General features: G+C 34.7%; 1 protein-coding gene and 1 long non-coding RNA gene across 5 annotated transcripts in view; both read left to right on the forward strand.

Moving 5' to 3' along the window:
• LOC117328860 (coiled-coil domain-containing protein 158-like) overlaps positions 1-27,417 on the forward strand; it is a 55,515-nt gene that overhangs the window by 13,754 nt on the left and 14,344 nt on the right. For 2 of the 4 annotated variants that reach the window (XM_033886441.1, XM_033886442.1), the window contains exons 4-22: positions 1,125-1,231; positions 2,634-2,825; positions 3,084-3,153; positions 4,621-4,730; positions 5,323-5,413; positions 6,010-6,246; positions 6,556-6,632; positions 10,499-10,609; positions 11,962-12,076; positions 13,231-13,350; positions 14,057-14,254; positions 14,478-15,276; positions 15,602-15,667; positions 16,133-16,245; positions 21,353-21,511; positions 22,729-22,806; positions 25,791-25,883; positions 26,272-26,430; positions 26,668-26,831. In XM_033886441.1, the coding sequence (XP_033742332.1) occupies positions 1,125-1,231; positions 2,634-2,825; positions 3,084-3,153; positions 4,621-4,730; positions 5,323-5,413; positions 6,010-6,246; positions 6,556-6,632; positions 10,499-10,609; positions 11,962-12,076; positions 13,231-13,350; positions 14,057-14,254; positions 14,478-15,276; positions 15,602-15,667; positions 16,133-16,245; positions 21,353-21,511; positions 22,729-22,806; positions 25,791-25,883; positions 26,272-26,430; positions 26,668-26,831 (3,059 nt within the window). Of the gene's footprint in view, positions 1-1,124; positions 1,232-2,633; positions 2,826-3,083; positions 3,154-4,620; positions 4,731-5,322; positions 5,414-6,009; positions 6,247-6,555; positions 6,633-10,498; positions 10,610-11,961; positions 12,077-13,230; positions 13,351-14,056; positions 14,255-14,477; positions 15,277-15,601; positions 15,668-16,132; positions 16,246-21,352; positions 21,512-22,728; positions 22,807-23,070; positions 23,080-25,790; positions 25,884-26,271; positions 26,431-26,667; positions 26,832-27,417 lie in introns of all 4 variants that reach the window. The other 2 variants (XM_033886443.1, XM_033886445.1) reach the window with 2 other exon arrangements.
• LOC117328861 lies at positions 18,993-20,545 on the forward strand. Its single transcript, XR_004533071.1, has 2 exons — positions 18,993-19,709; positions 20,096-20,545. It is a non-coding gene; the product is annotated as an uncharacterized LOC117328861 (long non-coding RNA).

Raw genomic sequence — 27,417 nt, forward strand, 5'->3', positions numbered from 1 at the left:
GTGATTGATTCTTAGTACATGTGTGTTAATTCATGCATCATCAGTTACAGCTTCCAGCATAATGAACCATGATCATCTGTGACTGCGTTCCTTTATCAAAAATATGATACTGTTTGAATTATCTAACCAATATTTTACAGTAAAAATGTATATGAAGGTTCATAAAGTTGATTAATCGTATGATCTTTGATCAGAAATGTGGATTTTCTACAACATACAATATTAGTAAGTTAGTACTCATTCTACCACAATACCCTGTGTTATTCAACTCTCAGACCATCAGTTAATCATTACATCTGTTGATTAACAATCTGTTTATACCACACGTGGTATAAACTCTATACGCATTTTGATTGGCTAACACAGTGAACTTCGACCCAAGCTGCAATTGTTATTGACGTCATCAATAATCTAATGACGTCACATCACCGGGTCCCGGACGTCACCGGTACACTTTATTTGCATACGCGAAATTATACTTGGTCACGTTTCCCTTTGATTCAAGTCGATATTATTGTGGTAGAAACAGGTCACACGACTCGAAATTGTTGGATATGGAATTTATTTCACACTCATAAGTTATTTTTCAAAAGTTGCAAAAAACACTCGCTAAAGCTTGTGTCTTTTGTAACTTTTAAAAAATAACTTACTCGTGTGAAATAAATTCCATATCTAACAACCACTCATTGTGTAACCTCTATTTATCCTGTTGATCTTATTGTCGTCTTGATAATTCAGTTGTCGCTCTTCCCGTTAATTTCATCTGTACAGTGTCATTTTCAACACTTTAATTATAAGACAGCATCTTACTCAGGCTCTAATTCAAGTCACACATTCGTAATACCATCAGTCACCTCATTCTCTGGGTATACGGCATTCATTATGATGCTTGAAGGTTATCTTAAGCTTGGAATTCAAAAGTTCTATACTGAAACATGAAATGGTGGATATCAAGTCGATCTAAATCAACGTTACTGAATATTTCTAAATGATGAAAATGATATATGTTTACATACATACACTCAAAGGGAGAGTGAGACATATGATATATATAAATGCAAAGTTGCCTTGTTGGAGAAATGTTGAGAATTTGATAATTATTTATGTCATCCATATATTTACAGACACCTGCATTTAGCCATACTAAACCTACCATTGTTCCTACCTCACCTGCTACACTCTCAGCTCTGGTAGACATCTCTGCTGAACAGAAAACTATCTCAGACCTCAGGTAAGTTTTTATCCAACCACTGTTGATGTTAGACATCATCTGACTCCAGGAAAGCTCATCATCTAAAGGTAAAGCTCATTATTTGACTTCAGGTAAGCTCATCCCAGACCTCATGATTAAACTCCAACAGACCTCTGATGTAAGGTGAAGACCTACTTTGTACTTGCATTTCCTAAGTCTCAAATTTCAGGTTAGCTCAATATCTCACTTAGTAGTGATCTCCTGCAGTTATAAATTGAGATAGCTGTCTCTACTATAAACATAAGTACATAAATTGTGATTATACTTTTGTTGGTGGTCAGGGGAAGGTACTTTAGGTTTCCTGACATTAAGACTGCAGCCACTCTGTCTATCCATCTCATCCTCAGCTTCCACAGTTTTAGCTGGACTTCGTACTACAAAACACAGTATGAAGAAGTTGCAGTTTTCTCCCTTTTATAGGGAGTGGTGCCCCTTTCCTTTTGCATTTACAAAAGACTTCTATTGTAAAATTAACTTTAGTTTATTAAGATTCTCTTTGACACACAGAATCAGTAGGGGATGAAGACTTGCCTTTTTCTCATACTGTTATTGATTTATTACATAGACATCAGTCACAAAGTTATTGTATGAAGTTCATCTTTCTAACTTAACACCATGTAATTATGTATGTTAGCATGCGGAATGGGGTCGGAGGGGATATATTTTAATTTGATGTTCTGTAAAGCAGGTTCATAGTCATGTAAGCTAACATGAAATATATGCTTGACTGTATAATAACTTGTTATAAACATCCATGTGTGTCAAAATTATAGTCAAGGGTATCTACTGATAAACCCTTACATTGTAAAACACTAATTTAACCTGATCAGCTTGTAGATGAAATATTTATTGCTCTTTCTAAAAGTACATGTACTAATTTATTGGGTGGAATAAATCAATAATGATGTTTTAAGTATAAAGTAAATAGGTATATTTATTATCATACATGAGGTTGTCCTTTAAATACTAGGTGTAATAAATCATGTTTTATGTTAGAAAGAAATGATTGAAGTTTAAATCTAGAAAAAAAAACCTCTCCATGATTTAGATAGTGATTTAAATAATCTAATAAAAGTGTGTTTTCTAGGTTGTCGTCACAAGAATAAATCTTTCTCTACAGTCAATTTGTCAAGAAGGGAATACTGTGATCATTACGGCTGGCAGTTTTGTTATGATATATATTGATAGGGCAGTTTTCTGTAGTTAATTAATAAAAATAATTATTAAATATCTGGCTATTGTAGGAAATGTGAAAATAACATTTCCCAGCTTTCTAGCACAAGGTCCTTATTTAGGAAGAAACTGGGGCCTTGATTATAATAAAACCTTATTTTGTAATCTTAATCATATTTATCCGTGATATTGTTGTAACTTTGTCTAGGACTCAGCTGGATGCCCAGAGGAAGGAGACAGACAGACTTCAGCACCACATGTTAAATGACTATCCTATGTCCAAACATGTTCCGGTCCAGTCTTCCATGATTCCTAGCAGTCCATCCAAAACTGGATTCTCTACTCTCCCTTCAACGGAACTCTTCTCTGCAAGGAGGCCAGCTTATGATTATGGACCTCCGTATGTTTTTTTAAACAGACTCTCGATATGTTGTATACTTTAAATCTAACTTATGAAAATGTATAATTTGATTTCTTACTGTAGGTATAGATACATTGTCATGATTTCAATTGTTTCAATTTTTGTCTTAGTCTTGAAAATTCAGCTTATATGATCCGTGGTATTTTGCAAATCAGAATCAGTCTTATATTGATAATATGTTGATGTTGATGAGATCCTGGATGATATTTCTGTACTTTAATTTATGTTCATCAACAGATCCCACTTAGAGAAGGCCCTGAAGGATTCCCAGGAACAGGTGACAGATTTGAGACGACGACTACAGGAGGTGGGTTTGACCATGTAACAATGATACCAAGCTGTGTCCACTCAATGTTATCATGGTTAGAGGGTGTCTTCTGATTATGACTTATGGTCCTGAATTGATTGTGGTCATTAATAAAAAAAGTCCTTAATTAAGATCAAGTCAATTAATGTAGCAAAAAATCACTTACTCAGTTTTTCCTTTTAAGAGAAAGCAGACTAACTCCTTAAAGTGCTCCTTAACATTTTCTGGGTTCAGGGGCTTCAAGACAAATGTATTTATTAATTGTGAGTTTCATCCCCATGTACAGATATTTAAACGTATGTGAGGTTGTTGTGAGGGTTAGTAGTGTATTGTATACATGTGTTTGTTTTTAGTTTACACCTACAGAAGAGTTTGTAGAAATCCAATATCCAAGACTTGCTCGACTTCAACAAACTATGCAGCAATATTATCTAGAGGTCAGGGTGTCATCTGTGATGTAAAAAATTAACAGCAGAGCAGTGATATTAGTTAACTTTAGTAGATTTAACAGGAAATAAAAATGTTTGTTAAACATTTATTGTTTATTTTTGTGAATGTCTGCTTGAATTTCAAAATGTCTAACAGTTTGGTATCTTAACATTCTTGTTACCTTTTTTTCATACATTGTTTGGCTTAAATATGGACAGCAGTGAAGTAAGATGAATATTTCATCAGACTTCCATATTTGTGCTGTGTGATGAATATTTCATCAGACTTCCATCTTAGTGTGGCGTTAATTTACAGAATTGCAGGTCTCCAGAATCGTCTTAGTACACTGTACAAGCAATGTGACATAATTAAATACCTTGTCCAAGGTCATTGTTTTGACATCCTATTGAAAGGATGATGACATTTTGATTAATACGTACCTAATTCCTATAACAGCATGGTTAACGAAATAAGAAGGATACAATATGTCAGCTGCTGAAACAAAGGGAGATAACACAGTAACTTCAATGTGTGCTTGACAGTTAAAAACATGTCTTAAGTTAGTAAAGTTTGTCATCAAGTAATGGAATTTTGTTAAAAACATAAAAAAAAACCATTTGTGTTTCTAATACTGAATACTAAATTAAACATAATGCAACATTAGCTCTGTAGCTCTGTAATATTAAAACTGAAATAATTGGCTTAAGTTTTACAGTATTTGAGCTATAAATTTTAAACAATGTTGATCATTATTTCGGTTCTTCATAAAATTATAGTTATTTTATAGATAACTATTGACTTTCAATACTAAAAATTTTAGAAGTAATTTCCTTTATTATTGAATAACAATAAAGACAGCAAACAATTTGATAGATTAATGATTTATTTTGTTTATTTCAGTTGATAAATAATTGCACATTGTTTTATTGATGAATATTGGTTTTTCTGCCTATATATAATGAACTTAATACTACCATTCGACAATGATCTATTTTTGAAATATTTCTAATCAGTAAAAACATGATATTTAAATTTCAGGCAAATGAACAATCAGAATTACAGAAAAGACAATTCCGCAGTAACATAGAGGAGCTGAAGGGGAAACTCCATGAAACAGTGACCAACAGGGAGGCTGTCCTTGATTTAAGGTAAGGATTTACTTCCTCTGGTATGATTAAGGTTAAATTACTTTCCTCTATATTGCAAAGTATGGTTTCCTATATATGGGCTCTGATTATTTAATGCCTACATTGTCAATAAAGTTATGGTTAATGGTTAAAAAATGTGTGTATGAAAACATTGATCTATTTTAAGGATGGCATTTTAGATGATTTCTTATACTGTGTTATGCACATAATGCTGTTCTGTACTATCACTTAGAAAAATGTACAATATGTGTTTTACTTGGTAAATGTGAGGGTTAAACTGAGGCAACGGAAGTAATTGTGCTATATTTCTGGAGTAGTTCAATATTTATACACATTCAAATTAAAACATCAAAGGTTCCATTAGCCTATGCATTCAGGATAAATTTGAAAGTGTAGAAAAAGAAATGTTTCCATAATACAGATTTGAAATCTGCTGATGCAGTCATAAACATATAGATTAATAGGTTTCCCATGACTTGCATTATGAGAGAAGGGAGGTAACTCCATGTAACAGATCAACCTTCATATGAATGACTCGGATTCATAGATATGTTGTACTGCAAATGTGAATACATTTTATTATTATTATCAGACTGAAAGAATCGACCAACCAGGAGGCGATGTTAGCAAAGATGCAGAATCAGGTACAGCAGCTGACAGAGAAGTGTCGGGCACAGGAGGAGGTGAGGATAACCGTTAATCTTAGGTGTAGAGTGTAACCATTGTTAATACCGTCATCTGATGAATCAGTTCCTGGTCCACAATGTTCAATACAATACATTTATCAAGTATTCTTGTTTAATATTGTTGAGGGTCATATCATTAACAGTTTTTTGAAAGTTGAGGTGTGCTGGTGTGGTGTGCTGGTGTTTTGTCTCCTTGTGGTAGTGTGAAACTGATGTTGACTTTATAGTGCTACCTCACTGAAGCATACTGTTGGAGACACCCAGCAGGAATCCCCACCCGGTCACATTACACTGACAAGGGGCAAACCAGGCATTCCAACCCAAAATGCTGATTATCAAGCAGGAGTATCTAGTAGCAACTGCAATTTTTATATACTCTGTTATCTCTTGGCCAGAGGACAGGGCCCAAAGCCTAACTACGACCAGAAGTGAGGCAGCATTTGACATCTGATCACAGGTTACAGACATTGGGTATTTCAAAGTGTCTGTTACATCTATATATAGAGAGAGAGTGTTAATACATCTAGTATGAAAAGTTAACCTAATGAAAAAGTCTGTGTGACATAAATCTCAGGAAAATACTTCATTGTCAGGCACTGAGTGATGCAGGGAGGCAGATGGATGATAACACACGGGACAAGTATCTGTTGGACACCTCTGTCAACCAGATCAGACAGATCCTTGTGGATGCTGAGAGGAAGCGTGGACGGCCATTCTTTGATTCTGACCCTGTGACTAAACAGGCACCCGGTATGCTTGTCCATACTCTGGAGCGGTGTCTACAGGAGATGAGTGCTGACATCACACAGAAATCACAGAAAATGCATGAGGTACGCAATAGTTGTGGGAGGCGCCTTTATAACTATTTTGTCTGCTTTCTAATACAATCTTATTCCTGTGGTGTCTGGTATCTAAAATCTAAATATAGATACGTTCTGATGTGATGTTATGGTTAAAACATTTTCCTTTTAGAAACTTTAATAAATCTAATTTAAATTTTAAAATGTGTACTCTGTGACTAAAATGAGAATCAGAGTCACATCATCAAATGGTAGGAGCTGGTGATCTGAAGTTCTCTGGTTTTAGTCCTGTCACTGATAATAATTTGTGATGAGTTACAGGTTTAACTTATTTTACAGCATGAGAAGGAGATTCTGTCCCTAAAACACAATATTAGCCACGACAAGGACACCCTCCTCCGAGAACAACAGGACAAGTATGTATTGTTTGTAGAGTTACCTCCCTTCACACAATATAGTTTGCATAGAAAAAACTTAGGTTTGCAGTCACTTTATTATGTTAACATCACATTCTTAGATATAATTTCATTGTTATTATATGTATGAAAAATTGACTAAAATCAGTTTTAAAGTATTTACATCCATCTAAATAATTTAATACATTTATTTCTAAATACCTAATTTGTAACTAGTCAAGAAATTTACATGTCATATGAAAATTTGGATAAAACTATTCCTGTAAAATTATCCTTATCACTTTCAAGCTTCATGACCTAACTTACCTTATAGTTGGCTGATTGTTAGAGAGTTCTACAGATGTCATTCTCTGTCATGCCTCGATTTGGTTCCTGTTCATTGATCTTTCGGCTAGGATTTTAACATTAGTAGAATAGATATAAAATTAGTTTTAGATCGTCAATTTATAACCTTTTAAATTTCATATAAAGCTTGGCCACCTTCCCACTAAATACTTTCTTTTACTGTACTTCATACTAGGAAACACATCATCAATTTTGATTTAGTTTTTCCTGTAAATACAAATCTAATTTCCATATATTTTTTGTGTGGTATTACAGTTTATATTCCGTGATATGTGTCACACTCACAGATATTTTGTCATGGCATACCATTAGTATATCATTTTGTTTCACTTTAGCATACCACCATGGTGTGTGATTGATATATGCTACAATGTAGTTCCCCACCACTGTGTTTTTTCTTCAATTAATAACCCACGCCTGTGACCTTAGATTAATACCCTACCACTGTGACATTGGTACCCACCACTGTGACATTAGTACCCACCACTGTGACATTAGTACCCACCACTGTGACATTAGTACCCACCACTGTGACATTAGTACCCCAACACTGTGACATTAGTACCCACCACTGTGACATTAGTACCCACCACTGTGACATTAGTACCCACCACTGTGACATTAGTACCTACCACTGTGACATTAGTACCCATCACTGTGACATTAGTACCTACCACTGTGACATTAGTACCCACCACTGTGACATTAGTACCCACCACTGTGACATTAGTACCCACCACTGTGACATTAGTACCCACCACTGTGACATTAGTACCCCAACACTGTGACATTAGTACTCATCACTGTGACATTAGTACCCCATCACTGTGACATAAGTACCCACCACTGTGACATTAGTACCCAACACTGACATTAGTACCCACCACTGGTGATTACCATTGTTGCTACTTCCACTGCATCATTTATTATCCCTCGATTGTTTTTCTCCTCACTGTGTGTGCCATTATCCCCTCACAGAGAACAGGAGGAGCTAACCATCTACAGGAAGTAAGTCTTGTGTGGGAAATACTGATGTGTCATACACTATAGGTTTGTGTCCTGTATCCAAGGTATACATGCATCACACTTATAACATCCACAAAATTATATGGGAAATCCAGATTGCCTTGCATGAGTATCTTGTATCAAGTCTGTGAGAAAGGTTCCTTTAAACTGATATTAAAATCCACATTGTCATAAATTTGAATCCAGACATCAGGGCTTTTTCTGAGGGCTTTTAGGGGCCAATAAAGGGCCCCATTCCCAATTGAACAATTTTCTTCCCAAAATTAGGTAAAAGGTCCCTTCCAAAATCAGTGAAAAAGAAGCCTGGATGTCTATGGTAAAAGTACATTGATATGAAATCCATATTGCTTATGGGCAAGTTAGTTGCATTGATATTGGAATCCAGAAGGTCTTGGGTAAGATGTGGTCTCCAATCTGTGGTTATAATTAAGTCACACTGATATTTAATCCACATGTTCTTTGGTCAATAAATTGTAGCCAGCTCTGTAGATTGTTTTTGACCTACAAGCAAGTGTTCTGAAGTCTCTTGACTCGGGTGACACGGCTGGCCTCATTCCTCAATACTGCCCACACTAACCCATCCTCTTCCACGGCCATCGCCACGGTCATATCCTTGTCTGTGTGCAGCAGGCGTAGGTACTGTGTCGCTCAGTTGAATGATGGAATGGGACTTATGTAAATCTCCAATAAACTTACAACATATGGATTCATTACATGTTTCACAAAACCAGTCTAATTTTATAGTTTTGTGGTTCCAACAGGTAATCTGATCATTGTCATGTACAGTAACCTGTCCCTCACATGAGCTCATCTTGCTTTCCATTGTAGCTACTAGGAATTTCTAAGTGTTTGTGATCGCACTTTCCCAACCTGTGATGGTTGATAATCTTTTGGTGACAGGAACACAATCTCCCTACCTGTGATGGTATAACCATAATTATTTTAATTCCATAACTTTGATGAATCTTGTGAACATGATTGGATATGGAACCTTGGACCAATTTAGCAGTGCTAATCATGTAGTGAATATGTGAGAGGCCTGCATCTAAATTAAACCTTGAACAACTGCCATAATGAGATCAGTTACTAGACTAAAGTCATGATCATGTCAAATGATCGAACAAAAAGTACATTAATTATAAGTACCTGTATATACCTATTCCCTGCACATTTACAGGTGTTGAGCTGGTTCCAATGATTAGTTGCCTCACAAATCACCGACATCCAATGTACACTTCAAGCTTTGAATCATATACATGTCTATGTACCAGGATAGACTTACTGTTTATTTACCTGGTATAAAGGTGGTGTAGACTTACTGTTTATCTACCTGGTGTAAAGGTGGTGTAGACTTACTGTTTATCTACCTGGTGTAAAGGTGGTGTAGACTTACTGTTTATCTACCTGGTGTAAAGGTGGTGTAGACTTACTGTTTATCTACCTGGTATAAAGGTGGTGCTTTGTATCTGAAGATATGATGTCATATTAATGCTCCATTATCCCCAGTTACCAGTAAACCAGATTATATAAGCTCACATTAGCTTATCATCTTCATGAAATGTTTTTGGTGATAAGGTTGTACTCTTACGCCTTGTCACTTTGGTCATTGATACTACTCTACTGCTTTGATCATTAATCTGACTGCAGGTAAAAGATATGACAATAAAAAAAAAAAGAAAAAAAAGAGAACTTGTTAAATCTTCCCCAAGAAACTTTTGTTATGAATAGGAATATTAAAAAACCCCTCCCTGTTTAAGGTTAGAAGTATTTCAAAAGATATTAGTATTTTGTGATATACGAGAAGATGTTTGTTTCTGTTTGAATAACCAGACTACGTAAACTTGGGGCTTACCGCAGTGTGGTATTTACTGTGGGTCTGGACGGCCAGGAAACGGTCACAAGGTGAAGGTTTGGTAGTGGGATGAAACATAACAGCTAAAACCAGACCAACTGAGATTTCTGTGATAACCTCTTAACATAGGACCTAACACTGTAATAATCTGTCATGTGATCTGTTAAATATTTACTAAAGGAATTGACGTTGAATATATTTTTTGCCTAAATGAAAGTCTTGTTAGTCAAACATGCATGCACTAATGTTTGAAATGTGTAATTGACATTAACTAAAATCTCAATCCAGTCACATTAATGGGGCTATGTCTGATGGAAGATCATATTAAGGCTCGTCATTGTTGGATAGTTGTAGCTTATTTATCAGAAATAATCAACTGTAAGTAAATTTGTAGGAAATTCAATTTCAAAAAAAGAGAAGTTTCATTTTGGAATCTTTTGTTGTTATTTTCAGGAACTTAAGTCTGAATAAAGGTTTCCGTTTCATTTATAAGGAAGTAGGGGCACCCATTCTAAGGTGGAAAACTACTTTGAGAACCTCGGACATGCCCCATTATATAATTCACCCTCAGTCACCCAGTGTTTTTGCGTTAATGCTGACACATTAAGTAATGCATGTGCTTGCTTCATCTGTTTTATTCCAGAATCTCATCAATGACCACTGAACATGAAAAACAGATGCAGTCCACGTCAGAACGGGCGAACAATGCACGGAAACAGACTGTGACTCTACAGTCTCAGCTAGCCATGATGGAGTATGACCTTTACCCTGTCTGTAGCACGGGGTTTACCTCACATATCACCACCTGGGCACCAGCCATGTAGTCCTCTCCTATAGCATGCCATGCTAATCACCAAGCACTTCATGTTACACTGGCTGTGTTGTCCTATTGTTATACAGACTTATTATTTCTTACCTGTGTTCAGTATACCCAAAAAACATCTAAGCTGCTCTGTGTTGATTTCATCATATACATTAATATAATCAGCTCATAAACCTACTAATTACTTTATTGCATAATTCATTATTTCACTCCATGTATTACTCACCTTTTCAACATTCAAATCACTTAAATGATATTATGATTAATTAATATCTTATTATACGGCTCATTGGATACAGATGATAGATATTTGCCCTTTACAAATCTGTAACTTAGAAAAATAGCATTCTTTGTAAACTTGCTTTTTATTATGACATTTTGTGTGGATTTTGAAATTAGAATGTCTTGTGATCATTTTGATCACAGTTAACTCTTGTAAGCTCAAACATTTTGAAGTTGATAGGCTATAATGGAGGATTTGGTTGATAGAAGGGAGATAATTCACATTTCCAGATTCTTCCCTCTGCAGTCATTTACATACATTACTCTGCCTTTGTACATTCTTTCAAGTATGCTTCTTTTCAATATCTTACTAAAACTAGGTATTAATATTAATAAATTATAGGTTCAAAAACTGCATGTTATTTATTTATTAATGTAGCTGATTAAATTGAATATTAAGATGTTTTTGTTATTGAGAAAAAACATTTATACGGAAATAGAAATCTTTTTTTCATTGAAAAGAAAAAAAGTAAAAAAATATATATAGCTGAAATATATGTGCGATATATCAATCTTTGCCTTTTCCCCCCTCAGCAATAGTATTTAAAAAGCTTGTAACATTCAGACAGATGCATATGGTTCCATACATACTGCCTGCTTTCCTTGGTACCTGTGTATAATTTACTGTAATCTACATGGTTAATGTTAATATACATATACTTTACATGGTACTCAACTTCTGAGTCATCAGTGACCACCATAATTAACTTTCATCAGCTAGAATGGGTTACCAGCTTGGCATAAAATTACGTTGTATGTCAATAATAAGAAATGTCAATGTCTTGTATAATTTTTGAGAAAAATTTTGAAAATGTGTCCTTTTTCTGTTCCAAATTTATTATAAGCTATGGCTGTGCATGAGAATTAGAACTTTTTCATAGATGTAAAGTTACCATTGTGAAACTCTTGGAATATAATGATTATATTAGGTTTTGTTTGCCAGGAATTCTTTAATCCATAAGGATGTTATTTGTGTGTAAGTGTAATAATTTTCCCACCAGGGGTCAGTTTGAGCAGCAGATGAAGATGAAAGATGTGATGATACTTGACCTAGAACAGAAAGTCCGCCATTTAAAAGAAGAATTCTCAGATGATAGGACCAAATGGCAGCAGAAGGTAAGACAAGGATCATTATCAGTACACTAATCCTGTGATAGCTAAACTTCATTTTGTTGTACATACATATGTGTTCAATGTCAAGGCTAACATTGTCACTGCTCTATTGGCTTCATTCCTGGAGGGATTTAGATCAAACTTCACACAATAATGAATGACCGTAATAGTACCTGAGAAAAGTTTTAGTGTCATGGATCTAGGTCAAGGTCACTGTGCCTATTTTTAGTGTGAGACAGTAGGGGACATGTATTGCTTTATCAATACCCAATATACTTGTTTCATTAGGGATAATCTGATGAGAAACAGTCTCAACAGACCAGAAAAAGGTGAATGTGAGGTGTAATTAGCATCAGTACTGATGATGAAGAAAACTTTGCTATGGATGGTAGATTAGGACTTCCGCCCACTTCTGTAGAATAAGCTACAGGGATAATTTGTTTCATTGATAAATATTTACATTTTCACTTCGCTCCACCTCAATGAACATAGTAAACTCAGATCACTTCATTTCTCGTTGAAAGATTTTGGGTCGCGTGCTTCTGTTCTGAGAGACGAATCACTTTCTTGCCGGCGTGTGAATACATTCACTGAGTTTACAATGGCGATCGAGTTCTGTACCGCCTCAGACTTGAATGCACTTTCATGTTGTGAATTGTGTAACATTGTTATAAACGTATATGAACACAAGTGGAATAGCCGCTTTATGTGCTTATAAAAATGCCAGTATAATGCAGACAGTTTAGAAAACGTAAATATAAGGATTGATTGTCAATTTTGTTGCTTGCATGGACTGATGAAGGGAAGTGAACCTCGTGCAAATGGTACATGAACTGCTTCGCAGTTCACTTCATTTGCACGAGGTTCACTTCCCTTCATCAGTCCATGCAAGCAACAAAATTGACAATCAATCCTTAAGTGAATTTGGTATAGAATGAATCCTTTGAAAGAGGAAATGTGTCATTGATGATACCCAGATACCAATGGTATCACCTGGGAGGATATCCTCTCAATCCTATATGTTAAAGGAGATCTAAAGATTTCTTTTGAAAAGTAAATATTTTGAAAGTATATTTATGGCTAAAATGTAAAAGGAAAAACGATACAGGTGATATAAGATTTCATTATTGAACATTTTCCCACTTTTCCTATTACAGAAGGAAGCTCTGGATGAATCTTTGGAGAAAACTTATAAGGATGTCAGTGCCATGAGGAAGGAAAGGGATGATGCCATTCGCAATATGTCATCTCTGGAGGGCAAGATTGAGGAACACCAGGTGTGTGTAGTATCAGGCAGTACCAAATTATGTAAACATTGTGACTGAAATATCACAAGAAACAATTGATTTAAAGATGTGTGACCAATTAAGATTAATTTATATAGCTGTGTACTCTACCTAAGCAGTGCTTTAGCCTTGGAGGGGGCTGAGAACTCTTATTTGATGTTATAATGCAGTCTGGTATACAGTTGTGCATCTTTTCTTTATCATCAACCTGTAGAAAATTTAATATAGAATGTCTGCCTTGATATCATACTTCAGCTAGCTGTGTACAAATATTTAAGACAGCTTGAAACCAATACATTTCAATAAACAGTTTTGGGGAGATTTTATTCAGTAAAATATGCAAGTGTCTAGATGACTGGAATAGCACTGTAAGTACTACGAAGAAATGTAAAAAAAAGGATAAAATACTGAAGAAAAAAAACTGAAAATTAATTGAAAATTAATTGAAAATTAATTATTTTTAATTGATCATCAATTGGATTGACAAACCTGATGATCAATCAGACAACTGCAACCAATTCCTTTCATTAGTTACAATCATACATCATGACTAGTGTGTTGATCATAACTCATTGAGCCAATATATACCACATTGTACTCGATACACTTTAGGGATCAGAGGTTCCTGAAGAAAATTTTAACCTTCAAGTTTCTGAAGCACTGCTGGAATCTAATTATATTGACTTGTGTGTTGTAGAACACAGCTGCCCGACTCCAGGCTGAGGTACACCTGGAAAAGCAGCGTTATAGTCAAATGTCTGACAAGGAGACCATGATGAGGACAAGACAGACCGAGCTGGAGACCAAACTGGAGGAGAAACAGAGAGATGTCGACCGAGTGGAGAAAATGTTGGAACTCATCAGACATGAGTGTAATGCTCAGGTCAATGAAAAGGTCAATGAGCATGTTTGATTTAAAAAATGAAAGAAAATTTTACTTAATGTATAAGTTGTAGACTGGCCAGAATGTGTGTATGGTTTTTTGAAAGTAATTATTGCTTCTGAATTTAGACATGTTGTCAAAGTCATAGACCTATATAACAAGAAAAAGTCATCCATATTGTTGTTTGAATACATGGCAGGACAGGTTATTTAAATGAGTTATTTTGGTGTTGTAGATATCGTATGCTGAGCGACAGGAGAGAGACCGTCATTTGGACCAGATTAGCAGTCTCACGTCACAGCTCAGCAGTATGACGGAGAAGTGCAATAGAAACACCCTTGACCTGGAAATGACTAAGTCAGAGTGTGTAAACCTCAAAAAACAATTACGGGAAACTTCAGAAAAGTTCGAGTCAACAAAAATCCAACAAGAATCATTATCTGTGGAGAAAAATCATGTATCAAACATGCTGAGTGATAAAAAGTCAGAAATGGAGAGAGTGTCACAAGAAAAGGACTATTATTCTAATCTATTGGAGCAGAAAAATGAGGAATTATCTCAAGTGAGGACTCAAAAGGAAAGATTAGCTATTCAGTTAGAGGAGAAAGAAAAAAATCTATTAATGTTACAACAGCAATCTACAAACTTTACTCAGTTCATGGAGACAAATTCTCGGGCACATGATAATCTCAGGGAAGAAAAAGACAATCTAATGAAAATAATCACAGACCAAAAATCTACATTAGAAGAACTGAGAAGTTCACGTGAGAATATGGCAAAGAAGATGAAAATACGAGAAAAACGAATCAAAGAGTTAGAAGAAGGAAAGAAGAAGTCAACGGAGGAGATACAACTACGTCTGGAGGAGATGGGGATACTACAGCAGGAAAAGGATACTCTTTATAAGGAACTGAAGGAGAGTCGATACGAGGTGGCGAACCTCACTGAGGAAAAGGATTCTGTCAAACACAACCTGGAGCTACAGAAATCCGACCTGGAGAAGGCCTTGGCACGGGCACAATCCAAATGTAAAAGTAAGTGTAAAGATAGGAAACATCAGTTTCATTTTACATTGGTGAATAATTTCAAACTATGTACATTAAAATTAAACTGGTTATAAAGAAACTCATAGGCAGTCTTAAAACACTTTACAATTCTACATAGATTGATGAATTGTAACTTACATGTCAGTATTTTACCTTGAAATGATATTGAAACCTTATAGGTGAATAAAAGTTTATTTGAGAATTTTGTTATTGTTGACCAAATGAAAGATTTGTGATTAGAAGTTAATGTTAGTATGTTAGGTTACTATGAAATGTAATTAATGGACTAAATGTTTTACCCACTCACTTTCAGCAATGGAGCAGGAATTCAGACTAGCACATAGAACTCTCAAATCACGGGAGTCAGCAGATCACCAAGGTAATCACATGGAGATAAAAGTTTATATGATGATGTTAAAACATAAGATAGAATAAGTTTTATATAATGATGTTAAAACATCAGATAGAATAACAGTTTTATATGATGATGTTAAAACATCAGATAGAATAACAGTTTTATATAATGATGTTAAAACAAGATAGAATAAAAGTTTTATATAATGTTGTGAAAACATAAGATAGAGTAACAGTTTTATATGATGATGTTAAAACAAGATAGAATAAAAGTTTTATATAATGTTGTGAAAAAATAAGATGTTCCTTCCTTCCAGTTATTTGAATTCATAGCTTTTATTACAGCAAATTTAAAAATCCAGTTCACAGCAATCTGCTGTAAAATCAGACATTTTTATATCATTCCTGATTATAAAATCAGATGGAAGTTTTCTGTATACTGTTTCACACAAGGAAGCCGTGATGTTCTAACCTACCTGTTTAATAATAGCTGTGAAGGTGGCAGACAAGATGCAGAAGGAGGTTACGCTGAAGAGGAGTGAGATTGACTCACTAAAGACCAAGGTCCGATGGTTAGAGGACAAACTCGACTCACTCTCACGGGTAAGTAACCAGTGATGATTATAGAAACTGAGGATACATGTTGTCTGTTTAGTCTCAGCAGTAATGTCTATCACTATCTGTCCAGAAAATCTGATTCTGATGAATATTTTATATACATCCACACTTGATATCATTTAATGCAAGACATAACAGTATCATTGTCCTTATTTCTATTGACCACATAACAGTATCTATTGACCACATAACAGTACCTATTGACCACATAACAGTATCTATTGACCACATAACCGTATCTATTGACCACATAACAGTATAATTGTCCTTATTTCTATTGACCACATAACAGTATCTATTGACCACATAACAGTACAGTGGTCCCCCTCTTATGAGACCACGTATGGGACAGGCATCAGATGGTCTTATAACGGGGGTGGTCTTTGTTGAGAGTTTTGTCATCTGAGTGATGTCAGTGAGGTCAATGATCACACAAGCTAGTACATATTACATTATATACATAGACAATTCATTGTGTTAAGTTAAAATGTGTTTTTCAATGTTCTCTGTCAGTAATGTTTTGAATTTGGTTTACTTGTTGCATGTGTAAATTATTTCACAAAATTAAAGTGTAACAGTATATCTCGAATAATAAGCAAAAAACGTAAATAGGCACGCTTGAGTGCAGGATCCACAAAATTACCCCCCTCATCCCTGAAAAATGTCGATCTCTAATGTTAAAATACAGAAAATTTGCAGGTACGAATAGCTGAAAAGCAACAACAAAACTAGTTATAGAAAAAATACTTTTATCTGTTATTGTAAGCCGTAGTCCGAATTTTCTGACGATCTTACTACGTAGATACAAGGCAGCTTGCGATATTAATTAACATCAGAACCCTCAGATTATGTAAGCCGTTGAAGAGAAAATAAAAAATAATCCAAGCTCGGGATCTGAGTTCGGCGTTTTACCGACATTGGTTCCGATGCAATCTTTCTTGCATTACCACCATTGTGTATCATTTCTAAAACACCGATCTTTTGTTTAAGTGTAAAAACTTTTCGTTTCTTGCTGGCTGCTGAGGATGTTCAGCCATCTTTGTAATAAATTGTTTTCATTACCGACAACGATGCGCACGCATACAGGTAACAGGGGAGGTCACTCTAATGGAATTTCATCACATTGTCGTATACTGTAGGCCTACGTTGTACGTACAATTTAATAATAGCTTTGTATAATGAATACATCGTGTACAGATTCCACAATATGTTAAATTTGTGAAATCACAACAAACCATTTGTCTACAAAAGGTAGGAGTAATTATCTTGTTTATAAAAACATCGGTGGACAAAACAGCTCACTAGCTGGCTATCGCAGTGTAAACAACCTGTTAATCCAATGTGTCAAATTTTACCTGGGTCCATGAATTTCAATGAGCTGGACGTTACACGCTTTTATTATTGATTATTCTATAATTTGAATGTCGTAATGAAACGTTGCAAAAATCTTGGTCGTTCACGTGAGGGATACCAAAGTACATTTCACGTTTTTGGGACATGATTAAGCGGTCGTTGGTCGGGTTAGCGGGGTGGTCATTTAGAAGGGGTAATTTATCGTTGGAAAACGTCGGTGAACGCGAAACTTGGTCGCATACAGGGAGTGGTCGTTCTTGAGAGTGGTCGTAAATAGGGGGACCACTGTATCTATTGACCACATAACAGTATCTATTGACCACATAACCGTATCTATTGACCACATAACAGTACCAATGTCCTTATTTCTATTGACCACATAACAGTATCTATTGACCACATAACAGTATCTATTGACCACATAACAGTATATATTGACCACATAACCGTATCTATTGACCACATAACAGTATCTATTGACCACATAACAGTATCTATTGACCACATTACAGTATCTATTGACCACATAACAGTATCTATTGACCACATAACAGTATCTATTGACCACATAACAGTACCAATGTCTTTATTTCTATTGACCACATAACAGTATCTATTGACCCCATAACAGTACCAATGTCCTTATTTCTATTGACCACATAACAGTATCTATTGACCACATAACAGTATCTATTGACCAGATAACAGTACCTATTGACCACATAACAGTATCTATTGACCACATAACAGTATCTATTGACCACATAACAGTATCTATTGACCACATAACAGTACATGTACCTATTTACCACATAAGTATCAATGTCCTTATTTCTATTGACCACATAACAGTATCTATTGACCACATAACAGTATCTATTGACCACATATATGTACCGATGTCCTTATTTCTATTGACCACATAACAGTATCTATTGACCACATAACAGTATCTATTGACCACATAACAGTATCTATTGACCATATAACAGTACATGTACCTATTGACCACATAACAGTATCTATTGACCACATAACAGTATCTAATGACCACATAACAGTATCTAATGACCACATAACAGTATCTATTGACTACATAACAGTATCTATTGACCACATAACAGTATCTATTGACCACATAACAGTATCTATTGACCACATAACAGTATCTATTGACCACATAACAGTACAAATGTCCTTATTTCTGTTGACCACATAACAGTATCTATTGACCACATAACAGTATCTATTGACCACATAACAGTAATTATTGACCACATAACAGTATCTATTGACCATATAACAGTATCTATTGACCACATAACCGTATCTATTGACCACATAACCGTATCTATTGACCACATAACAGTATCCAGTGATCACCACGGGCTGTTTTACTATGGAGCAGCGCCATAGTAAAATGTCTACCCGCCATAGTAAAATCATGTAGCGCCATAGTAAAAAAAAATCTGCCCCGCCGATCTTCGTATTCAAAACTCTGTTAATCCCGTGGTGAGCCCCAGATACCGCCGACTGTGTAGTGTTTTACTGACTGCAAAGGTAAGAGCTTGAGGCCAGTTAATTACCTGTTCACACGCCAGGGCGACTTTTGACACTTCATTCAATGACCTGGACGTCCAATACCCCGACGAATTAACCGATGTAATTATATCAATCATACCAATATTAATTGATGGCTTAATTGATCAGGCCACGAACCGCGTGTTTGTGTTTTGACAGCGGTCGATCTGTGTCGAATAAAGGCTTCAATGGCTTCGACAATTAAAGTCAAACGCATATATGACCCCGATTACTTTATAACACACGTGACATGGATGTTGCGTTTGTGAAGAAATGAGGAGTTTGCAAAACGAAAGTAACATGAACTGTAGAACAAAAAGACCGATGATTATAATTTCATTCTGTAATCATGAAGCGACAACTAAAGCAGCAGTCTATTGAATCATTTTTCGAGAATTCGCCGAAACGACAGAAGGCTTAGCCCGGTCTGTTCACTGACAAAGTCAAAACACAGATCGTCATTTTTACCGACTGAATGAAGAAATATTTATGGCTAAAGTACCACGAAGATGAAGGTAAGTTATTTAGGTGTCAAATGGTTACTAAAATGTATTTTGTATAATATAAATCTCTTACATGTCATAATAAAAAATATAATTTTTAAATTATTTTTTTTAAATGTTATTGGCTAGTTTGTATATGACTGATTTATAAGCCTGTACATATTTAATGTAAACAAACTTAATAGTTGATATTTGATAAAAAAATGTATTATTTCCAAATTTCACATTAGTGACTTATATACTGACTTTGTTTAATCATAAAACCAAAAATTAAAATTAATTCTTTTTCAATATTTTCAGTGATTAGGTCCTAAGTATTTACCTAGAGTGAAAGTTTCATGTTTAAACATTTCATTAATTTATTTTTATTAACTTTGAATGTTTCATTTGATTTGTAGGCATGTTTTGTAAACAGGACAGCAGACCTATGGACACAGATCAGAAAAAGAAATATCACCATCACCACATTGTTTGATCCTGAGGACAATGAAGTGTGAAGTTGGGCTGTAAAAAAATGGACAATTTGTGTGTGAAAATGACTGACAATTGTGAAATCATATTATATTAGTGCTGTGACATTACATATTGTTATTGTGTTTAGTGTGATATCATAGTGCTTATTATTTTATGAAACTTGAGCTTTGGAAGTGTATCAGTAACATTTAATTGGTAATCTTAAAGAGAGATAGAGAGAGACCATGAGTCTGAGAAAGTCTGAGTTGGTAAAGAGAATGAAGAATGAGCAATGTATTAATTTAAGGATGTACAAATATGGATGAGTCAGAGATTGGTAAATGCTGTATTTATTTTTCTTACATATTGAATAAATAAATTCATATTACCATGATTAAAATAGTTTATCATTATTTCTCAAAACAATTTCTAAGGGGATATAAATATAACTACTGTTCAATAAATCATCTTCCTAAAAATGAAAAGGGACATAACTCATGTAAACAAATTATCTCCCTTTAATTAATTAATAATGGTCTTGCGGCGCGCTGGGAAAATGTCCCCGCAGGTTCCTCCATAGTAAAATCTGAAGCCATGGTGATCCCTGGTATCTATTGACCACATAACAGTATCTATTGACCACACAACAGTATCTATTGACCACATAACAGTATCTGTTGACCACATAACAGTATCTGTTGACCACATAACAGTATCTATTGACCACATAACAGTATCTATTGACCACATAACAGTATCAATGTCCTTATTTCTTTTGACCCCATTATTTCATTAGAATACAAATTACTTCTTTGCTATGTAAAATGTATACCCTGTATATCTTAATTGATTATATGTATTAGGTACAGGTATAGACAGGATGACAATTTATGTCAGTGTGTTTAAACTTTCAGTAATGATATCAGTAAAATCTAGTTTATTTCCTGGAGAAGTTCTTTCAAGACACTTGGAAATCGACAATACCAACTTATGTTGGCATAGATTGAAGGTCCTGATCATTTGAAAGTTTTCAGGATTTAAACAGAATTTTCCGACTTTTTCATCAGGTTGGTTAGTATGTATGTGAATAGCTGTATGATATCTATTCACATTTCACATTAACTATAAAGAGGATATCATATATTAGTGATTTTGTTTTTACTCTTACTAAATATGATAGTGTCATTATATTATTGTTACAGGAACGAAACAGTCTGGAGGGTGACAAAGACAGACTGAAAATTTCCCTCAACAAGTCCCTTACTCACAACCAGCAGGTCACTGCTGAGCTCGAGGTGTCCCAGGGCCAGGTGATGGAGCTCCGGACACAGATTAATCGGCTTGAGGTTTCACTTGAAAAGGTCAGTAGATTTTTGGGAATCAAAGATTGTATTTTCAGAATGGGGGAGGGATTACTTGTGAATCACATTTAACTTACCTGTACTATTCTAAAATTCATGATTCCGTAAAAATGAGAATGGGACCTAATTGTGGAGAGGGCTTATACGTGGATAAATCGGTAAGAATATATAAGATGGCGCTGGATGCAAGGGAAGTTTAATGAAATTGGTAGACATGACTTATAGAAGATGTCTGTTCCATGTGAGAATGGTTATATTTATATTAGGTAGACTATACAGGGACAGTGGATGGAACATAATAAATCTGAACTGCTGGTTATGGGTTGTTGTGTACTAGGTAAAATGTACAAAAACATGTTTTGGTGTTATACATTACCAGATTAACGGTACAATTAGTGTAATTGGTTCGTCTGTCAGGTAAAAACATTGTAGCTGGGAATTAATTGTTGTTAAAGTAAAACAAATGTAGCTAAATTCCCATGTGTAAGATGAAAGAAAATTACAATTATGTTACAGTACTGGTTTACCTCTGTGGATTGGAGGAATCTCCATTACTATAGTGCTCTCTGTTCTACACACCTTAAACTAACAGGTTGATTGTGATATTAGAGACACTGTCACCAGGGTATAATCAGGGTGGGAACGACTCTGTAGGCAATTAAACACTGTATGACACTTCACACTCTCAATATCACATAACACTTCAACATAAAACGCTGATAGAATTGATCTTCATCACAGGTTTATTTACGTGGTGTAAATAGGATTGAGACTTAGTAACCTTCACTCCAACACACCAATGTATTCCCTTTGTTATGTGTGTAGACCGTGATAAAGTTACAGAGCTTCAGACATAACAATTTAACTGAGATCAAACACGTGTCAGGGATTGCCTAGGTTTGGGGGCAATCAGATATCCTGATTACTGAATATGGTGAGGATACCAGTATCTATTAGATACTTCTAGATGTTTTGTCGCCATTTGTCTGTTTTCCACCCCTTTTGTAAACAATCCTTTTACCAATAGTCCTGAGAAATAGCATAAGGTAATTGGTACATATTATCTGTGATCTCTTGTTGAGTGGGTGTAAATTCAGAAAATCTCTAAAAAAATAAAATCTCTAAAAAAATATTCTAAAAAAAATCCTTAGCTTATAAAATAAAAATAACATTTATGCAGCTTAAGATATTTGATAAACCTATTGATATCGGAACAGTTGAAACGCTCCACTACTCAGGACCGGAAAAGTGTTCAGGTTATGGTGACAGAAAACCCATTGATTGTGGCTAAAAAGGTTTGTGATGTGAATAGTGGACATTATATATATATATAGGTACCTGTAACTGCACTGTGGTCACTGGGTTACTTCCCTTCTTCACTTTTTCTAATCGTCTATCTTGACTGTCACAATTGTCTGCGTTTTATCAGCTAGCATTAATCTCGCAACTCATAAGAATTTGTTTTTTTTTGTGTGACTAGTTTGGTTTTAAGTTTAATTAATTATAAATGATTAATATGTGAGATTGTAACAGGAAGTTTTGCACATTTTGTTTTACAGACATTGACAGTAATATGCCATTTTCTATTTAGCATGCATCATTGATCTGTTTTTAATCTTTTCAGTATTTTACTAAAAATTAATTTGCAGTGTTTTATTATTAAGCTGTTTGAGCTTTGAGAGTGGGAGGTATGGCAGATTACATCTAATACCATATTATACTGTCAACATTTCACATTTTGTTGTTAGATTTACTACATTACTTTGTTTTATACTTCACAGTCTGTACAGTCTGAACATTTAATTTTCACATTAATGTCGATTGTAAGAATAGAAATACTCCAGCTGAATGGCAAATTCAAAGTGTACAGTATATCTTGAATTTTGATTTCTTTGATTCACCTCGATAAGAATTGCTTAATAATGGAAATGGTCACTCATTTGAAACAGATATATTAAGTACAATTGTATATTCTATAATTATGATATATCTTACAATAAGTTTTGTGAAGGTGTCAGAAGCTAGCACAATCACAGTCTAAATATTTTTTATTTTCATTTTTTAATCTTTGAAGTTTACTTTTGCTATATTTAAAGTTTAAGCTTGTAAATATATATATTTATATATATATAGACAAATTGGATGTAAAGTTTAGCTTGAGAAATTATTGAAAGGCCCTAATTGATATTTATTGTGTAAATATCCAATTCCAATTAGATGTATTGTACTATATTATTATTAACGATGATTACCCTGAAGTTGATGAGGATGTTAATCATATGATTCATTTTGATGTAACAACATATGTCCTATATGATGTACGTGGCCATATGTTACCTAATACACTAACTGCCATGCCTTGAATGTGTACTAATTATATCACAAGCAGACTTGATGATATGCCTCCCACCATAGCTTTCAGCCTCATGTAAAATCAATATGTCAGGTGCTATGATGTGTTATTGGATGTTATGTATGTATTGAATTTCTCTGAAAAGTTCTTTATGGGGTATAATTATGTTTCTGTAGATATGTGTGTAGAGATACAAACTTGAAAGTGTAGTTTCCTTATACAGACTGGTAAATGTTAAAATTCAAATTACAAACGATTATAAGTGAAGGAAACATGTAGGATGTTAGATAAATATAGATCTTGTCCTTGGCAACAATGATGTGGAGAGTCAACACCATTCTATACATAGATATAGGCTCTTGAATTTATTTTCATTCTGTGTGAGATTTATGAAATCATTGCGTCATAGAAGTTTTTATTCTTGTGTGCTTTGAAGAGCAAAAAATTAAAACTATAAGATGAGTTTCATAAAATCTCATATGAAATGAGTACAAATTTACTATACTTTTTATCATGTCATTCGGATCAGAAACTTAATTTTGACAGATTCTAAAGTGAAAATGTGGAGAACAAATTCAAATGGAGGCAGCCATTTTCTTGCACCATTTTCAATTAATGACGTAACGTCATTGTTCAGTATTATGATGTCACAATCAATTTCTGATTGGGGCAGTCAATGCAAAATTCTCCAGGGTATATTACACTAGTGATGTATGCAAAACTATGTTACACAGGGGAACAAGATGATTATGTGATAAATAACTGATTATGTGATAAATAACTGTTAGTACCACAGGCGTCTACTTCTGATTGTATTAGACTCTTGAAACCAGAAGTGTGGCCGAAAAATATGTAATCCCTATCGCTGTACCGCTCAACCGGTGATGTGTATCAGAAAACGTGTACTTGGGATCACAGTACTCGTTTTAACCACATTTCATCTTATTGGCCGAGCAGGCTACTGTTCACCTTGCTGCACACCTTTTCTGATACATATGAACAGTTGAACTGTACAGCGATAGGGATTACATAATATTTCTTGTTCACACTTCTGGTGTCACAATTCTAATAGTAAAAAATATTTGCCCTTAATTCCTACTGTATCAACAAGGTGTACTTCCACTTGAAGATGTCTACTATGCATCGACTGTGGAACATAAAATCGAAGTATATATTAAGGGCTATTAATGCACAGCAATTAGACTTTACCTTAGTATTGTTTACAGAGCTTTCAACCAATCAGATTGCCCCTTGCATACTGCTCTAAAATATTCAGATTGCTTGTGTTCCACAGTTGTTGTGTCGTCGGGTAATATGACTGGTTTTGGTCCATTTTCTCATCTTTAAATCATTGTCATATGATAAAAGTATAACCTGCATTGATATTTAAGGATTCTAATTAAAAGGTACAAAGAAGTTTGCATGCATTTAATATTTTAGACAGATTGAACTTAAATTCAAACCACTTCTGATTGACCTTGTTGACATAGTAGGAGTATAGGAGCTAATATTTTTTCTATAAATACAAACCAGAAGCATATACACCTGTGCACGTGGTATACGTAGTACCTTGTAATAGAATGACCATTTCATAATACTTCCATATTTACCATATTTCTGGAAAAGATTTGAGAGTCGAGGCAAGTACTGTCAAATACAACCAAGTAGTGATGAAAAGAATTGTATATTATGAGTAAAGTGTAGTATTTTTATGTAAAAATTCATATAATTATTTGTTTTCTGTTTTAAAAATAAAAGCCCCTACTCCTTCTGCACCAAAGTCATCATGTCTTTCCCTTGACAGTTAATGGGGTATAATGAAGTGTTGGCTAAAACAGATGGTACAATTTTGTATTTGTTTCAAACTTTAAGGATATGATATGAATTCTATTAAAATGACTTAAGATTATTTTTTTGTGTTTGTAGGCTAACACAAAGACTGCCACTACTCAAGCCCAGCTGGAGCAATTTGAACAGGAGCTCACTTGTCTCAAGCTTAAACACCAGCTCGACATGCAGGTAAGTCAAGTCCTCATGTCTCAAGCTTAATCGCAAGCTCTGTATGCATCTAAAAGCTCACATGCCTTATGCTCAAAATTTACTGCAAACAAAACATTATTTCATGGATACATAATTTTTGATAGTTTGCAAGTGTTGGCCTTGGATTGAAATGCTAATAAATAAAGCTGGTTACTTTTCTCAAACAATATCTAGGTATGCAAGGTGACTCCTCTCAACATTAACCAGACATTTCAGCACTAGCTAATGTTAAGATTCTTGATTTCAGTAATAGTCTATGAAATAGTTTGTCCTATAACTTGATTTAGAGATTAGTGTAGTAAATTTAATGATTATAGAAGTTGACTCTATTTTACTTATTTTACACTTATTACGTACTTTTTTCCAGGAAGCAATTCAGAAGACGACTCAGAGAAAAGGACAAGGTCAGAAAGACTTACCATCCACATACCCAGTAGCTGTGTACTACCCTCAGGAGGACGGTAACTTTGATACGGTCAAGGGAGGGAAGAGTGGTCAGTTTACAGACCGACAAATCCCCACCAGGGTATGTAAATGTCATGTTACAGATCTACATGTAATCAGTTCAGGAAACATCAATCTAAGAGTTTGATTCAAGGCCAAGAAACCCATTTGAATAAAAAAAAATGATGACTACATTGTATTGAGATTAATTTATGGAAGTTTTAATTAATTTTTCTACTTGTCTACACATGTGATGTTCTTTTTATAAAATTATATTAATTTGGTATTTAAGTATTTGAAAAAAAAGATAATCTTGCAGGATACAGATGATTACCGGGGAGAGCTGAAGACTCTCCTCCATGAGATGAGAACACTGATATCAGAGAAAAAGGACAGGAACAACCATGCACGCCCGTCCATACATCGTCGGTACAATTCCACCCAGCTACCAGTGCAGACAAACCTGCCTAAGGGACATTACCGGTAAGTAAACACTGACCTAGTGCGTACTGAACTCTTCATATGAAAACCTACATCTTAGATTCTTACTTAAGGAAGTTCTGATTCTTACTTAAGGAAGTTCTAGGAACTGGATTTTATACAAGTTATTTGTGGGGATTAGGTAGTTTGTTGGTAAGTTCAGGGTTTGTTTGAGGAACAGGAAGTTTTCGTTTGGGGCCATACAATCCTCTCAGTTTTTACCGAATGCTCTTTATGTCAGAAATCTCTCCCTTTATGTGTCATTGCTTTTCTTTTGATGTACACACTAAAGAAAGCGGAGGCTATGTCCCACTTCTATTTCCATGTGTTGTGGTATTTCAATCCTGTCATTGGATCAGAATATCAAAAGAACATTAATTTTGATTTAGAGCATTATTTCTTCATGTAAGAAAATTGGATTCATTAAAAGTTACACATGACTGTGTGTTTTGATCTCAAGTTGTAAGGTTAGAGTATTAGTACTGTAACTCTAGAGAGTTTCTGTCTGAATGATTTAACATGAAGGGGTGTTAAGCTGCCATGTTAGATTATTGTATTTTAGAACTAATGGTAACCCCTTTATCTTTCT

The sequence above is a fragment of the Pecten maximus genome, chromosome 6 (assembly GCF_902652985.1).
Source record: "Pecten maximus chromosome 6, xPecMax1.1, whole genome shotgun sequence".
Classification (NCBI taxonomy): domain Eukaryota; kingdom Metazoa; phylum Mollusca; class Bivalvia; order Pectinida; family Pectinidae; genus Pecten; species Pecten maximus.